Consider the following 18,115-nt stretch of genomic DNA (forward strand, 5'->3'; position numbering starts at 1 on the left):
GGTAGCTAGATACAGGCAAGACGACCCAGGCCACAGCCCAGCAAAGCATGTGCACCATTGTAAGCCTGTGAGGCTCCCTACTGAAGCGAACGGGTGAAATTCTGGCCCCACTGAAGTCAATGTGAATTTTGCCTGTGGCCTCAATGGGGCTGGAGGTTTCACCCTTCGAGTCACAGTCCTGCGTGTGCTCAAATGCCTTGCCGGATCGGGGCCACACCAGTCCTCAAAATGAGCATCATGCCCCTCCCACACCATTCGAAATAACGCCCCCCCATCCCCCGCCGATCAGGCAACATGCAATATCTGACCTCCAGCTCCTGGAAATCCTCGTCTTCCTCCACGTCATAGGAGAGGGTGTGGATTTTGATGTCGTCAGCAGAGAGGTCGATGAACTTGCTGTCGGGGTACTCCAGGCTGTCCTTAGTGGGGGAGCGGTCCTCGATGAAGGTGGTCTCACAGCACTCAGCGCTCACACTCTCCCCCCAGGAGCGCAGCACGTTCTCCGAGTAGAGGATGATGTTGGGGCGGTAGTGGGACCCCACGGTCTGTTGGAGCGTATTGGGGTCCAGCAGCTGCTGCACCGGGTCGCTCCTGCTTTGAGCAGCGAGGTTCCCCACGATGTGGCTCTGGTACTGTGGGGCTGGGTACACGGAGACCAGGCCATCTCTGTTCTCCGCCAGTAAGTTCCTGGTGTTAATTAAGCCATTCTTTTTCCCAGCTTCAGCGATTTTACTGTGCATTAACACACTGGTCTGTTCTAGGAGCCCATCCATGTTGTTCTTCGCCTTCCTCCCACAGGGATCTTAGCTGGTCACTCGGAAACACTGGTCAAACTGGAGTAATGGCTCCCATTTTCCTGAGGGGGGTGAAATAAATACTAACATGAAAATTAAATATCAGGACCTCCCAAATCTGCATCCGACATCTGATAGCAGGTGTAACGACTGAAGCAATGTAGGCCCCGATCCTGCCAGCCGCTCCACGCAGAGAGATCGCCCAGCCCACCCAGAGCCCCAAGTGCACACCACAGCTAGCAGGAGTGGGGACTTCCCAGGCCTTTTCTAACCGAGTCCTTTTAAAGCAAGACTTTAACGCAGGGGTTCTCAACTGTGGGTCAGGACCCCGTTCTAATGGGGTCGCCAGGGCTGGCTTAGACTTGCTGGCGCCCGGGGCTGAAGCCCGAACCCCACTGCCCAGGGCCAAAGCCAAAGCTCAAGGGCTTCAGCCCTGGGCGATGGGGCTCGGGTTACAGGCCCCTGCCTGGGGCTGAAGCCCTTGACCTTTGCCTTTGACCTCCCCCCCCACCTGGGGCAGTGGGGCTTTGGGCCCCCCGCCCGGGGTCGGGTAGTAGTTTTTGTTGTCAGAAGGGGGTCGCAGTGCAATGAAGTCTGAGAACCCCTGTAGTTTAACACAGTGAACAAGAGGGAACGCCCAAGCCGGCCTCGGGTTTACGCTTTCGCACTAGGCTGTGCCATGCCAAAAGGAGGATTTCAGCTGAGCACTGACCCTCAGGAGATATTCCACACTCATGGCACAAAAGCCCAGGAGCTTCCCCTGTCAAATGAACAAAGAACGGGAAGAAAACACACATCTTGGAAGCTGGCCTGCCCTGATCGCACAGAGTGTTGAAGACTCACCGCCCCTTTCTACACGCTTCAGCCAGGCGCAGGGCCAGTGAGAGAGGCTTTGCTAGGAGGGATCGCGTGCTCCCCCTGGCCCCGTAAGCTGCCCTGAGCTTCAGAGGAGTTCAAAGCTCCCTATGGGTCATCACCTATCAATGACACCAAGGGGTGGATCATCTGAGGGGACCGAACCCTTGACCGAAAAGCAACAGCAGCTACCACTTGGCTTGAGCCAAAGCCACCAGGCCTGTTAGCTCACAGCCAGTAGCAGGCTTGTAACCTCTCATATTGAACCGCCATTAGAGGGACAGAGCCATGACGCAGGGTTTCTTGTGCCTCTCTCTGAAACCGCTGGTGCTGACGGCCATCAGAGACAGGATAAGGGGCCAGATGGACCAGTGTGGCAATCCCTGTGTGCCAAGTAGGACATGCACAACATACAGGTTGATTCGGGTCCTCCCACGCTGCTGATGGAGCCAAGACATCAGGTTCCAAGAGAAACAGCAGGGAACGTGGCGGCGTGCGGCGCGACAGGCAGGGATGTGAAAGGCAGGGTCTGTGCCCACTGCCTGGCTGGGGCCCATCACCCAGAATGTTTCACGCAGCGGTTGCATGGTGAGTGCTTTTCACTCCACTCGCACGTCGACCACACAATCGCTGGATGGAGAATCTCCTGTCCTGGTGTGCACTCGCCACAGTCAGAAACACAAGTCCACAAGCAAGGCAAAATGAAAGCATCCATTGTGCTTGCCCAGACCTGACGGCAAATGGATCCTTGCCGAGCTCTCGGTTCCTGGCAGGGGCGCATTATCTGTTGAAATTTCAGCCTTTTGGTCTGAGGAAAAGGGGAAGGCCGGGGGGGCAGTTTCCCTTCAAACTGACTGAACAATACCGCCTGAGCGCAAGGGATTACATCTGCCCCAAGGAGCTAATGGGACTCAGTTCTTCCAGAGATCACCGCAAATCTATAGTGTGGGTTTGTGTGTTAATATTTCCATTGAGACCTGCACGCTAGCAGTTATTTTTTCACCCACCTCCAAACAATTCCTCATCTAAGGAGGCTGCTGTATATGGATGGAATATGGGTTTGCGTTTCAGGCAGCCCTGGCTTTCACTTCACAAAGGGTGTGTCTACACTGCCATTCGACACCTGCAGCCAGCCCGTGCCCGCTGGCTCGGGTCGCGATGCAGTTTAATTGCAGTGTAGACATTCTGGCAGCAGGCTGAGCTCTGGGATCCTCCCACCGTGCAGGGTCCCTGAGCCCGTGTCACATTGCTATGTGCACCCCACAATCTGACAGAACTGCGGGAAGTCACACCGCCTAACAAAGAAAGTCTTGTCTGTGTCAGTAGCACTTGGGAAAAAGCAATTTCAAGCCACCCTTATCTCTGCCTTCAAGTTCAGCTGTCAAATTCCCTGCCTGCTTGCTGTAGGTGCTAATATTGGCCAGATAACACCCAGCTCCAGGAGTCGGCGTCTCATCCTGGGTTGTTATTTACAACAGCACAAGTGGGAGTAAAATGCTCGCCATCTCATCTGGCAGAGCGTTCAACACTCACTGGATTTGCTCCGCACAGCTGTGAGTGGGGGCACAAAGCGGTGGAGAGTTGGGCCACTTACGGCAATGGCGAGATCAGTGGCATTATCCTCGGGAAAGCATCCAGGCTAATCCTGCCTCCATGACCGTAGGGACAGCAGCTTCCAGGGCCCTGTCCACACATGGCTAGGGAGTGCTCAGAGAAGCAGTGGGACCGGAGAATCTGGCAGGGCACCAAGCGGCCTAAATTTCCAGTGACCAGTGAGTCTGAGGACCCAACTTGAAGCAGCACAAAGGGCCCTAACAGAGGCAGGGTGTTCAGAACTTTCTGAAAACTAGAGCCCTTCACGGGTCTTAAGCTGGCCACTCCACAATTGAGACAGCCAAAAATCACTTGGCACTTTTGGAAATGAAAGCCAGCCTCCAATTCTTCTCCCATCCCAGGGGAGAAAAGAGGTGTGGGGCTGGGGAACACAGAGCAACGTTTTCCTAAGTGCCTAAGGGCCAGATTCAGATTTTTTAAAGGCATTTAGGCACCTATCGCCCCTTGAGTCAATTGAAATATGGACTTAAGTGACTTAGGAGCCAAGTGACATTTTCAAATGTGACTTAGGCACTTTGGCGCCTACATCTCATAGAAAGCCAATGGGATTTTGGCTGTAAGTGCCTAAATCTTGGGACTTAGACTCCTCAGTCACTTAGCAGAGGGGTAGCTGTGTTAGTCTGTAGCCACAAAAACAACGAGGAGTCCGGGGTACCTTAAAAACTAACTATCTGTTAGTCTTTAAGGTGCCCCCGGACTCCTCGTTGTTTCAGTCACGTAGGTGATTTGAGAGAAAAAAAAAAAGCAAACAATGGCCGCTCTAGTTGCTATGGTGATCATGGAGAGTATGTCTACACTACGGCAGCACAGCAATGGCGTTAGAGCACCATAACGTCAACACTTCCTACCTCGACCAAAGGGGTGTTTCCATCAACATCGTTCATCCACCTCTCAGAGGCAGTAGCTAGGTCAACAGAAGAATTCTGCCATCAACCGAGCCGTGTCCACCTCCTGGGTTAGGTTGACCTAACTACGTGGCTTACAGCATGAGATTTTTCACAGCCCTGAATGGCGTACCCAGGCTGATCTCATTTAAGTGTAGCCCAGAGGCCAAGTTCGGTCTCCATCTAGGAATGCCACACCAGAAGTTCCAGACCTTAAAGGTGAAGTAACACATACATTTCTTAAGGCGCCACTCTCCCAAGAACATTTTGCCATTGATTTCAACACGCCCAGGGCAGGGCTAATGATTAACTGGCTGGTGGCCACCCACTTGAATTACGATCCTAAACCAACAGGCATTTTCTTAAACAGGAAGGATCATCTAGTTGGTCCACTCTGAAATCTGTCTGAAATTACTGCAAGGATGAGAAAATGAACTGTATTTCCACTCAGCATTCCTATAGTAATAGGGCTAATGCATTCCCCTAATTCAGAGGTGATTCTCAAGGAATCCTGCATCTCACATATCTCAGAAAACGTCACTGGATGGTCAATCAGGATACGCCGTACACGCTAGGAAAACTGCTGATCCCTTGTGCCATAATCTGTAACTGCTTAACCACACACCACCCCTAACAGGCACTGTCCCAATGTTCTGAGCATAGACTGGGTGAGATGCTTTCCTCTCTTTATTTGAATACAGCGACAGCAAAATAATAAAAGGTGTCACTGATTTCTTTTGAGGGGAAATTCCCGAGCTGCGAGCCACTAAGCTTTAATCAATGACCAACTTGAATGCCAACAAATTTTGTTGTGCAGTAGAAAACAAGGTCAATAGATACCGAGGGACTCAGAGTTATCGATACATTTCTCAGCAGTAAAGCAGCAAGGATGAACCCTCAGCAGACAGTCTGATTCCAAGCCCTCACAAGTCCTTTGTATTTCTGAGCCATAGGTTTACCAGAGTGAAACCAGACATACTTCAGAGGCATATGAGGACAAGCATTTTGAAGCAAAGATAAAGCACCAACCATGGTACTCGCCCTTCCTGCTATGCATGTGCCAACAGAGTTACAGACAATTTTCTTAGCTGTGCCTGTGTGTGTGTGTCACTTTGTGAAGTCGGAGTCTGGCTATCAGGTCTAGCCCCCACGCCATATTAGTCCATTGTTCAAAAGAGCCTTATGTGAAATTATGAAAATTCTCAGCCTGTTCATACAGCTGGTTGGGAATTTTTTTTCTCAAATTGCTTTTTCATCAAAAAATGCTGATTCACAAACAATTTTGGTTTTGATGATACAGGGCCAGTTTGCACAGATCTCCAGATTCTAAACGATGTTGAAAAAAAAGTTACTAAATTGTTGAAATACTTCGTTTTGTTCAAAACAAAAATGCCAGGTTTCTGGTTCGCGGTGACTTTTCGTTTAGAAATTTAAGCTAATGAGTGAAAAAAAAAAGTCAAAACATTTGAAAATTATTGAAACAAAACATTTTAACTGAAAAAAAATGGGTTTTTGAATGAACATTTTCAAGATTTTTGACTTTTTCATCTGTAAATGATCTGTTTTAAGGATGTGATTTTCAGAAGCACTCATTGTTGGCCTAACCCTCCTCCCGCTGAAGTTGACGGGAGTTTTACCATGGATTTCACTGGGGGCAGAACTCAGCCAATGCTGAGCACTTCTGAAAACCCTCACCACAATAAATAAACTTCTATATTGATTTAGTTCTTGGGGGGTATTAATCTATTAGGATAGTGTTCCCCAGAATATGAAGTGCACCTGAAGAACCAGCTAGAGCAACACAATAGGCCTCTCAACTGTTCTCCAGAAACTCAGCTTTCATTTACAAAAAAAGCAAGTCTCTAGCTGTTGTGGTTGTGAAAAAAGCCTTGAAAACGTAGCCTGAATGTAACCAATGCAGGTGTCTGCCTGAGTTTGCAGAGAGCCAGAAACAATCTTGCTCAGAAGCATGAACTGCACCACTGATTTCAATGGGTCTTAGTGATTACGTTACATTAACTATTTCATGGCTCAGAGAGCATGTGAGGGCTCATCTATATGGGGAAATTCAGTGGCTTAATTGTACCGAGATAGTTATACTGGCATATCTCCCCATGTGGGCAAGCTTCTTCCAACATAAGAGAGCCTCTTTCCAGTTTAGCTGATGTCACTTTGAAAGCAATATAAACTCAACTGGAAAAAGGCTCTCTTATTCTGGAGTAAGAGTGTCACACGGGTCATTAGACTGGTAAAACGACAGCGGTACAATTCGTGTAGGCAAGCCCTAAGAAAGTGGAAGATGTATCCGATTACCAACCTCAGCCCAGGCTACCCACACTTTCGGCAAGGGGCACAATGGGTTTCATTTGCCAACCTTTTGAAAGCTGGGTCCTCCAGCAGGACATCGCTGCGTTGGGGATGGGAACGCTGCTGTTAGTCGTTGCTGCACCTCTCCGATGAAAGCCGAGTTTCCTCTTTAAAACTAGAATCAGAGTTCGCTTCTGAAACGCGCAGAAATGAATCGGGGTCCCAGCCGGGATGGAACTAAGGGTCAAAATGCAAAGCTAAGGGGAGTGCTTGGGTATGAAATAAGAAGCGTCTGCACTGGGCCTTCACTTGGGCTTTAACACTGCCACCGTGTGTGCTGCAAAGTGGCTTTTATTTCAGCCGGATGTGTCACCTGGAGTTACCAGACTGACTTCTGCCGAACGGCAGGTCAGGGAGAGATTTAAAATTCTCACTCGTTGGGCCAGGGACGGTCATTTCCTCAGTGTCCGCACGCCTAGCACAATGCCGAGCCCTGGCTGGCCTCTCCCTGCTGCTACAATATAAACAACAACAAGAGCTCATTCCCTTGTTACAAACATATCGCTTTCCATTCAGATCCTCGCAGCCCTGACCCCACGCAGCAGCATCCCGCCGGGATGTCAGAGCTCTGAAGATCTCTTTATTTGCCCCTTTATTCTGTCTCCCCATGAGACCAGCTGATCCTCCTTCAGGAGACAACAGTTGGACGTGTTTCACCGCAGCACTCCTCCTGTGGCCTTCCCTGCTCCCTATGAAATCAATGCTAAACTCTCCACCGAGCCTGACAGGAGCAGGAGCAGACCCTCCCTGAGCTAGGGGGGTTGTGAACATGGGCCACTTGCCCTTTTTGCACAGAGCACGCTCCCCATGCAGGACTCGCAGCTTCTTCTGATGGCACAAGAGCGCAGAATCAAGCCGGGATGGTCAGCTTGGATCCGCTGTGGGGCAGGTCGCTGGGCTACTGACAGGTGGGGCTGAGCCTTGCCGGGACTTCTAATGCTCAATAACAGTTTGGTGAAGTTCTAACTTTGGTCGGATGCTAAAGCTGGGGGCAGTTTGAGGTGCTTGATTTCGTGAGGCGTGTGCCGTTAGAAACACATGTACGGTCCGGCCGGCGTATACCGGTACAACTCCACTGCCATCCAGGGACCCTTAGCGACCCCTCTAGCTGCCTGAGGGGTGACTTCAATGCCCCTATGCTGATTTACACCAGTTGGGGATCTGGCCCCATTAATTTCAGTATTGCTACTCTGGGGCTCAGGCTCCGGATGTAGAATTGCATTCACTCGGGAGAATGGAAGCCAACAGCAGTACACGAGCACTGCAACTAATTTATTATTGACATTGGCTCCTCTGATCGATAGAGCTTCCCTCCCCCACGCCCCGCTCCTCAGGGGAGTTCGCTGCCCAGCTCGTAGGCTAGCATCACATACTCACGGCTCACTCGCAGGGCCGAAAACGCTCCTTGCCCAAGTTCCCAGGCCAAGCTGTAGTGAAGAATAGTTTGGCTGACAAGAGAGCTACCTGCAGGAGATTCTTCCTGTCCATTCCCAGCCTGGAGAACGAACGGTCGTTCCCTGGACCCCTAGCGAAGCTTCAGCAAGTCACTGTTACGAGCTCTGCACCGGTAATTAACACTGCCCTTCCGAGCGAGTCTCTTCTGCCCATTGAGGATGGAGGTGGAGGGAGGCTCAGCGATCACATCGCCCTCCCCGTCAGTACCCGGCCCGGGGAAGCTACTGACCCAGCCAGCGGAGCAAATGGGGTGATGAGTCCCGGTCCCGTGCCGCCTGGGACACGCTGCGCTATGCTAAGAAGAGAGCGGACAGGCTAATTGAAGTAAATAGCCCAGGCTGAGCAACCTCCCCACACACATCTGGCAGCGTCCCTCATCCGAACCTGCAGCCCCCGGCCAGTCCAGGGCATGGTTTTGTTTAATAACTTTATTAATGATCTGGAGGATGGTGTGGACTGCACTCTCAACAAGTTTGCAGATGACACTAAACTAGGAGGCATGGTAGATACACTAGAGGGTAGGGATCGGATACAGAGGGACCTAGACAAATTAGAGGATTGGGCCAAAAAAAACCTGATGAGGTTCAACAAGGACAAGTGCAGAGTCCTGCACTTAGGACGGAAGAATCCCATGCACTGTTACAGATAGGGACCGAGTGGCTAGGCAGCAGTTCTGCAGAAAATGACCTAGGGGTCACAGTGGACGAGAAGCTGGATATGAGTCAACAGTGTGCTCTTGTCGCCAAGAAGGCGAACAGCATTTTGGGCTGTATAAGTAGGAGCATTGCCAGCAGATCGAGGAACGTGGTCGTTCCTCTTTATTCGACATTGGTGAGGCCTCATCTGGAGTACTGTGTCCAGTTTTGGGCCCCACACTACAAGAAGGATGTGGAAAAATTGGAAAGAGTCCAGCAGAGGGCAACAAAAATGATTAGGAATCTGGAGCACATGACTTACGAGGAGAGGCTGAGGGAACTGGGATTGTTTTGTCTGCAGAAGAGAAGAGTGAAGGGGGATTTGATAGCAGCCTTCAACTACCTGAAGGGGGGTTCCAAAGAGGATGGAGCTCGGCTGTTCTCAGTGGTGGCAGATGACAGAACAAGGAGCAATGGTCTCATGTTGCAGTGGGGGAGGTCCAGGTTGGATATTAGGAAACACTATTTCACTAGGAGGGTGGTGAAGCACTGGAATGGGTTACCTAGGGAGGTGGTGGAATCTCCTTCCTTAGAGGTTTTTAAGGTCAGGCTTGACAAAGCCCTGGCTGGGATGATTTAGTTGGGATTAGGTCCTGCTTTGAGCAGGGGGTTGGACTAGATGACCTCTTGAGGTCCCTTCCAACCCTGATATTCTATGATTCTATTGTGAGGCACAGGCCTCTCACTGACCACACGGGGCCTGGCTCTGCGAGGCTGATAAATGGAGCCGATGAGGCCAAACAGCTTTTGGCTTGTGAATGCAAAGCGCGTCTTACCCCAGCGCTCCCAAGGGGACAGCGGGGTTGCTTACGAGCGCACAGTTGGCTTTTCATAGCCGCTACCTGTTCGGAAATTCAGGCTGAACCGCTGTGTTTTGCCTTGATTTTATTAGTATTTGTAGGGCAGTAAAACCTAGGGGCCCAACTGCCATCGGGTCCCATGTGCTAGGCCCGCAACAGACCCATACCTAGGGCCAGTCGCTGTCGGAAAGAGCTGGCAGTCTAAATGGACAATGGGTGGGAGAAAGGGTCACCCAGAGTCAGAGCCCATCTCACCCGCGGCCCTGTCCATCGTCTCACACACAAGATCAACCTGCCTCCCCTATTCAGTTTGGGCAACAGTGATGCGTGTCCCACTTGCAGTCTGTCCTTCCCCAACCTGAGCACGTGCAGAGCAGAACAGCCCGGGCACGGACTAGAGGGATGCCAGCCGAGGATCCTCACGCATGCAGCCCCATTGAAAGGTGCAGTAAGACCTGTGTCTAAACAACTTAGAACTCCATTAAACAGGGGCGGAATCAGTCCAGCATCGCTACCCCTGGCTTTTCCCTGTGGTATGGCCCAGCCCTGGGTCTGATAGAGGGGAGCACTACAGAGACAATATGCCCAGAAGAGAAGGGAGTGCCCTACCTCAGTCTCAAGACTCCAGCTTGCAAGCTTTACGCTCTGCCTCTTAACAATCAAACCACATTGCAACAGCGGCAGCTGGTGCTGCTAAGTTTGCAAGGCTCTAAAGATGCTACTCTGGCTTGGCTGAGATATTAAACTGCCATTTGCTTTTCCAGCACAGGTAACTAACTCTGACCTACCTGCCTGGAGCTGAAAGCCCAGACCCATTCATGGCAGACCTCTGATCAGAGCCTGAAGAGAGACGTTCCAATGGAGGCCCAGGTACGTTCAGAGAGGTACCTCCCTGGTGTCCCCCCACCCGCAAGGTATTATTGCCATCAGCTAGGCTCAGTTCTACTGCTCCGCTCACGCCTCCCCTTCTCCGGTCCCTCCCCCAGAGACGGTGTGGGTCTCTTAGCTCCGCCCCCGGCCTCTCTCCTCTCTGGCTGGGCCTGGGGTCACTCAGACCCTCGACAGAGGTGTTAGTGGGATGAGCTTGGGAGAAGAGGGATTCTTTTCCTTTGGGAAAACACACACATGCTCACTTTATACGCTGGAGCCTTCCCCGTTGACTTCGCTGGGAGCCCCACTTAGGTCTCTACAGTGGAGTTTGCCCCACCCCAGAGATCTCCTCCTTTATTCGCTATTAGCAGATTTCCAAACCGGAGGCAAGCACGAGGCACTGATGTACTCTGAAACCCGCCAGGACACCCGTCTTCGCTCAACAGCCACGAACACCAGAGTCTTCCCGCAGTCAGCAGCTGAACTCACTTAGCCAAGCAGAAGGAAAGCAAACTGCCCTGCCTTGCACTTTTGGAGCCTGCAGATACATCTGTTCTCTGGTGTGAATAATTGAATTCTTAATTGTAGGGAAGGGCAAAGTGCTGCTCTCATTCAATGCAGTAGAAATCCAAAGTGACTTCACTGGCTCCTCTGCGCCTAATTAAGAATTCATCCCATACACCAGAAAACAGGTCAAATGAAGTAGAAAAATTCTACCCTGGTCCCAGACTTCACCTCACACATTCAAGGCCAATCTGACCCTTGCTGTAGATTTTAGCAAGGGCCAGAACTGGGCATTCAATGAAAATCTGGTTGCAACCTTAACTCTGCAGCGTCACAATGCCCAGGACTTCTCAGTATCACTGAGGGATAAATTCAGATCACATTTACACTGACGTAGGGCCCAGAGTAACTCCGTTGACTTTCTTCTACTCTATTCCAGGCTTTATATGTACCCATCACTCTAGTATTCGAGCAGCTTAAAGGGGAGCAGTATGGCCCAGCAGCTGGGGCACTGAATGAGGACTCAGGAGACCTGGCTTCTACTCCAGTAGCCTGCTGAGTGACTGGGAGCAAGTCATGTCACTGTCCCGTGCCTCAGCTTCCCCATCTGTAAAATGGGGATAATAATACTGACCTCCTTTGCAAAGCACTTCAAGATTTACTGATGAGAAGTGCTAGATAAGAGCCAGATAGTAGCAGTACGGGAACCACCCTGCACTTACATTGTTCCACTGGAGATGGACTTCCCTCCTGAGATCTTGGGGGGTGAGTTACGAGGGCTTCTCTCCTCTCTAACTATTATTGTGATCTGTGTTACAATAGCACCTCTGAGATCAGGGCCCACAGCATTATACTCTGTACAAACACACAGGAAAAAATCAGTCCCTGCACCAAAGACCTTACAGTCTAAACACACAAGACATGGGATGGGAGAAAAGAATTGCTATGAACTGCCATCTTGCAGATGGGGAAATGAGGCAGAGATAGATTGAGGCCCAGGTCCTCAGAGATATTTGGGTGCCTACCACCCACTGCCATGAATAGAAGTTAATCACATGCTATCAAGGATCTCTTCTAGAAGAAGGGGGTAGGGAAGCTTAGAACTGAAAGCAGGCCTACTGGCTTTCAGACCAATACCTTCATCATAAGCCCCTCCTGCCTCCCAGACGTAAATGGTATCAGTGGTCCTTGTTCACCGCCTGCCTCATCACCATCAATGGGCAATTTGCGGTAGGCAGTTTGGTAAAGCAGACCCTGCTAGAGATAGGAACCAGTACCCCAAGGGGCCAGCAGTCTCATCGCTCTCCCCTGAGGTGGTCGGGGCAGTTCCCCATCGTACAGGATCAGCTGTGACCTCGCACAATCTGTTTAACCAGCATGAACCCTGAGACGAGGATGAGAATTCTCCAGGGTAACCACGCCTGTGGTAACCACGCGACCAGAATGCTTAGGTTGATTGACAAGGCATTTAAATGAATGATGCCATATCAGACCACACCCCGAGCAAGATCACAGTTTGCTTCAGAGAGAACGTGTACAGCAGGTCAACTGCAAGCCGACAGACAGAGACCAATTTAATAGGCCAGGTACCTTCCGGCTCTTCCCCCATTGGTGCTCTAGGGGTGCATGGGAAATGAGACCTGCTATTGCACTACAGTTGGCCTCACGCCCTGCGCACGACTGCCGGGCTCAGTCCTGTGAACTCCTTCTACCGAGAGTCGCCAACTTTACACTATTTTCTCAATTACATTTTCCCAAGTAGTCTATAGACGCAAATCCACTGTCACTTGTAACAGAGCCGGCCACGGAGCAGGCCAAGGTTTTCAGAAACTGGATTGGGACCCAGGAGACCTGGAGTCTATTCATCTCCCTGCCACTGACCTGCTCTGTGACCTTCACCCAGTTATTTCACACCTCAGTGCCTCGGTTTCCCCTCCCACGCCCCGTTTCTGTCTTGTCTATAAGCTCTTCAGTACGAGGACTGCATATGTACAGAGCTTAGCACAACCCTGATCTCAGCTGGGGCCGCTAGGGTCTACCAGGTAAGGACAGAGCAGAGGACGGGCAGTACCAATGGGGAAACAGAGACAATTCAGAATTAATGCTCCCTCACTGGCAAAATACAAACGTATGAACTCACTTTGCCAGTGAAACAATTCACTGGTACGGTAAATAGCTAATATCCGTCTATCAGGGGCAGGAGGGCTAGATTAAGCTGACACCGTCAGGGCAATAAACCAGAGCTCGCTCTAGCAGGTTTTTAAGCAATTACGGAGCCAGAAAGAGACAGTGGTGCCAACGTGCCATGCACTAGTAACTGAAACGGGGCTGGGCTGGGACTGGCGTGTGACAGGAGCATGGGACACAGATGGAATAAACCAAAGTCAGGTTGGACACACTCTCTCCGCCACAGGTAAACGCGTTCAGGGGCGGGTCCGAAGCCCATTGAAATCCATGGATCCCGCTGGGCCTGGGATCAGCCTTTATGGACGTTTCTTAGCTCCTATCCTGAGCACAGGTAATGGGCCCTAGAAAGCCTAGCAGAGCTGAATCAAACCCAGCCCTATCACGGGGTCAGCCTAGCAGACCCCACCCTGAGAGCAGGAAACAAAGATCTAGGCACCTTACCCTGCCGGCACGGCCAGACGGGATGAAAAAATCGGGTGGGTTCCCGGCTCGGGGCATGGAAATAGAGAGGGGTTAGTACCCTCCCGGCCCTGGCTCCAACGAGAACTCTGGATGGCGATGGAGGGTCACCCGCGGGCCCCCATCCAGCAAGGTGCTTAAGCAGGTGTGTCACTTTAAGCACATGAGCAGGGCCAAGCTTTGCTGGATGAGGGTGGGTGGGACTGTCAGAAGTAGAGCACACATCGTCCTCCCCCTGCAAACCAGTGGGAGACCCACCGAAAAGCAATGCTATCTTAGGGCTGCACCAGCTTTTGGGTGCAGGCTGCAACCCCCCTTTGGAGCTGCGCTGGGGGCACCTGCAAGCAGGGGAAGCCCTGTCAGCTGCCAGATCCCCTAAGATCTTGGCAGGCCTCGAGAATAACCCCTTGCTTCTTCCCAGGACCTCTGGGAAGAGGAAGAAACAGGCCTGGCGCTCCAATTCAGCAAAGCTGAAATCCCCCTGACTTCAAATTAACCACACACTCAAATGCTTTGCTGAATCGAGACTTCAGTGCTTAAAAATAAAGAAATTTTGCAGGTCTGTGTGGGTGGGGAATAGGTACCGTTACAAAGGCTAATTGATAGATACATGCAATAGGGACAAGGATGGGTCTGTATAAAAATAGCAGGCATACACGGCCATCCCACATGTACTGCATTGCTCTTTTGAAGTGCGGTCTTTGCAGGTGCAATGAAAACCAGTGCCTCCTAACCCGAACCCATCACACTTCGTGCTTTGCCTTCTGGCCAGATCCTTAGCACCGCCCCAGCGAAATCACTAGAGCGACGCTGATTTGGGCCAGCGCAGGATCTGGCTTTTTGTTTTATTGTTACCATACAGACTGTAATAACTCTGAGGCTCTCCTGTGTTAATCACATGGAGGGAAGTTTGGCCAAAGGATTTATTATTTAGTCTGTGTAGCCGTCTGCCCAAGCATGTACACAGACTTATTACATCTTGGCTGAACCCAAGTTATTAGTTATTTCTAATATTAAAACCTTCGCTTTGTTTTCCTTTTCTCCCACTGGCACAATGTAAATCATGACCTGTCAAATTTCTGTTTCCGAAAAAACACAAGGATGCACACACAAATTCTGAAGTCAGCAAACCTAATTGGCTATGCAGTCTTAGTTTAATAGCAGACCAAACTGGTTTTAACGCTGTCCTGGACTGAGACATTTATGGTTGAGTTATAAATGCCTGCGGATAGGAATTTATAATGGGAAGGAAGAGAAGCATATCAGGGCATTAGTGGGCATTGCTATAATACGCTTCACCTTCTGATACCATCCTACGAAGCCAAAACGTTAGGAATACTGAATGCAGAATGAGGGTCAATGGAATATGCTGCAGATATATAGTGCAACTGCATTATATCTGCATTTGTATAACTAAGAGCTTTAGTTCTGTGCGTGATGTATTAAGTATGTGGTGGTGGTGGAGGAATGCAATGTTCTTTGGCTTGATTTAATTTATTACAAATGCATTTATCTTTCATAAACACGCACATGAGCTACAGATACAAAATTCTCTCTAAAATGTCACCTTGACCAGTAAAATGAGAATTAATTTATCCTGTGGGGCAGCGAGCTTCCAACTAGTATGAAGAGGCTCCAAATGCTGCTAGTTTGAGGTAGACAACTCATTAACAATCACTATCTTCATACAGGAATGGATACAAGTGTATTCTTCACTCTGGCTGTAGTCTCCAACCCACAATAATCCCCTGGAAAACACCAGTTAGCACATCTTCCTGGGTTTAAGAATATCAAAGCATCTTTTAATTGCTGTTAATACCCAGTTTCAGAGGAGTTCATGGCTCATTATTTTAACGGAGTGTTTAAGCCCCCTCAAGAAAGGTTATATTTTTCATAGGTTGTTTCTCGTCTCTCCTTTCTTCACTTATCCTTAGTTGTTTATCTTTTCTTTTTTCTTTTTTTTTTTTTTTTTACTTTTATTCTTATGAGGCAGAGCCCAAGAGATGTTTTCTGAAGCTAGTGTCTCATTTCACTGGCTAATTCCGCTTTTCTTTCTATGTTAAGAAAATACAACTGGATATACCTTTGCACGCCCCATTGCTACCGTTTTTGTTGCAAACAAATTGTGCTTTGCAGACGACACAGTAAAAACTATACCTACAAATCCGTGTCCTAGCGTCTGACAACACTTTAGTTTCTGATTAGGAACATCTACCACTGCTGCAGTGCCGTGCACAGAAAGACCTTCGAGCATTTTGCAAATTGTCCCGAATGAAGCCGTTGGAGACCCAGGTGAGGGAGCTGCGTTTCCATGTTACCGACAGGCTCGAAGGGATAACAGACTTGCCCTAGATCACCCAGCAATCGGCGGCAGGAGAGACCCACATTTGCTGACTCCCAGGGGCTTGCTTTACCCACCAGCTTCCCTCCCCCAGAGGAATCGGTTCCTACCTGTGAACGGACGGAGCAAATCGCTTCTTCTTGCAGAATGATTCCGCTTGTCCAGCAGCCTGGCTCCGCTCCCACAAGCCAAGCCCGCACCTTCCCCTTAACCACCCACCGCCCTGACACCTGGTCTGGTGGGCACGGATCCCGGGCGGCCACCACCGCGCCCTGCTGGCGGGAGCGGAGCGCTGGCCCCCCGGCTGCGAGCCCACTCTCCCCGGGGAGCCCCCGACAAACTTCCCCTCGGTGTTCAGCAGGACGGGCTGATGTGTCCGCGCCGGGCGCCCTGCCTGGCATCGCGGGCACGTCCCTGCGCCCACCTCCCCCGGCAGCCCGGGGCCGGGGCCAGGGCTGCTCCCCGAGGGAGGGTCCCAGCCCCCCTGGGCCGGGCCGGGCGCCTCGGGGGTGACAATAAACCGCTTGAGCCCAGCGCCGCTCCCGGTACAAGGGGAGCCCCGGGGGGCCCCGAGACAAGGGGGGCAGGAGCAGCCCCGCGGTTACAGACTCCGCCGGGCTGGGATCCTCCCTTCGGCCCGCACCGCGGCTCCCCAGCCGGGGCGCATCGCTGGGGCGCGCCCGGACCCGCGTCCCCCGCAGAGCTCACCTGGTCCGCAAGGTGACCCGCCTCTAGCTGCCCCGCTCGGGCCCCGCGCACGCCGCGCCCCGCATGGCAGCTGCCGGAGAGGCCGGGCTGCGGGCTAAGGCGCCCCGGGCTGCGGGCGCAGGGCAGAGCCGGCGGGGGACCGGGCTGCACCGCGGGCGCCTGCCGCGGGACTGGCGGGGAGGAGGCGAACGCGGCCCCGCATGGCAGAGCGACCAGCCGCCCCCCTGCTGCCGGAGCGCGGGTGCCCAGGCGGGCGGAGCCGCGCGGAGGGAGGCGGCGGCTGCTGCCCGGGCGAAGCGGCGGAGGTTTGAGCCGAAGAACCGCCGCAGCCGCGGCTGGGGTTGGCCGGGGACTGACCGCCCTGCGCAGCTCTCCCTCCCGGTCCTAAAGGCAGCCCGGCGCCCGCACGGCTGGCCCGCCGAGCGCACCGGCCCCCGGCCAGGGCCCCCAGCCCAAGGATCCCGCTGCCTTTCCTACCAGCTCTGCCCCGGGGGAGGCTCCAGGCACCCCCCGGGGGGGGGGGGTTGCAAAGGCTTTCCCTTCTAGGGTGACCAGATAGCAAGTGTGAAAAATCGGGATGGGGTGGGGGGGTAATAGGTGCCTATATAACTGGGCTCGGCACGGGCTCGCCAGGGTAAGCACCCTAGCCGGCCGGGCCAGTTCAGTTACCTGCTGACGCAGCAGGTTCAGCCGATCCGACCCCACTGGCCGCGGTTCGCTGTCCCGGGCAGGGCCGGCTCCAGGGTTTGGGCCGCCCCAAGCAGCCAAACAAACAAAAAAAGCTGGGATCGCGATCTGCGGCGGCAATTTGGCGGGTGGTCCTTCGCTCCGAGCAGGAGTGAGGGACCGACCACCGAATTGCCACGGAACAGCTGGATGTGCCACCCCTCTCCGGAGTGGCCGCCCCAAGCACCTGCTTGGTAAGCTGGTGCCTGGAGCCGGCCCTGACCCCGGGCCAATGGGGGCGACGGGAAGCCATGGCCAGCACATCCCTCGGCCCATGCCGCTTCCCGCCACCCCCAATGGCCCGGGACGGTGAACCGCGGCAAGTGGGGGCCACGATCAGCCGAACCTGCCACGTCAGCAGGTAAATAAACTGGCCCGGCCCGCCAGGGTGCTTACCCTGGCGAGCCGCGTGCCGAACGTTGCCGACCCCTGCTATATAAGAAAAAGTTCCAAATACCAGGACTGTCCCTATAAAATCAGGCCATCTGGTCACCCTATTCCCTTCCTCCAGGGAATTCGTGCTACAAAGGGCACCAGCCCCATCTAATCCGGGTTAGAATCATAGAATATCAGGGTTGGAAGGGACCTCAGGAGGTCATCTAGTCCAACCCCCTGCTCCAAGCAGGACCAATCCCCAGACAGATTGTTACCCCAGTTCCCTAAATGGCCCCTTTCTACTGTAAACTCTTTGGGGCCGGGCCCAGCTCTGTTCTGTTTGTACAGTGCCTAGCACATGGGGTCCTGGGCTCTGCCTGGGGCTCCTACACAGCAGGACAATACAAACAGACAATGACCGTGAGGTTCATTGATCCCATTGCATGTCACTTTCCACCACTGTCAGCATCGCTGGACAAGC

The 18,115-nt window shown here is 52.3% G+C and overlaps 1 protein-coding gene across 2 annotated transcripts in view; it reads right to left on the reverse strand.

Annotated features, from left to right (window-relative positions):
- SYNDIG1 (synapse differentiation inducing 1) overlaps positions 1 to 16,832 on the reverse strand; it is a 93,393-nt gene extending 76,561 nt beyond the window's left edge. The window contains exons 1-2 of one of the 2 annotated variants that reach the window (XM_034763942.1): positions 16,534 to 16,832; positions 309 to 856 (exon numbers count right to left, since the gene is read on the reverse strand). In XM_034763942.1, the coding sequence (XP_034619833.1) occupies positions 309 to 773 (465 nt within the window). In that variant the 5' untranslated portion in view covers positions 774 to 856; positions 16,534 to 16,832. Of the gene's footprint in view, positions 1 to 308; positions 857 to 15,935; positions 16,045 to 16,533 lie in introns of those variants that run through there. The other variant, XM_034763943.1, reaches the window with a different exon arrangement.
- Positions 16,833 to 18,115: the final 1,283 nt, after the last annotated feature.

Source organism: Trachemys scripta, chromosome 3, assembly GCF_013100865.1.
Source record: "Trachemys scripta elegans isolate TJP31775 chromosome 3, CAS_Tse_1.0, whole genome shotgun sequence".
Classification (NCBI taxonomy): domain Eukaryota; kingdom Metazoa; phylum Chordata; order Testudines; family Emydidae; genus Trachemys; species Trachemys scripta.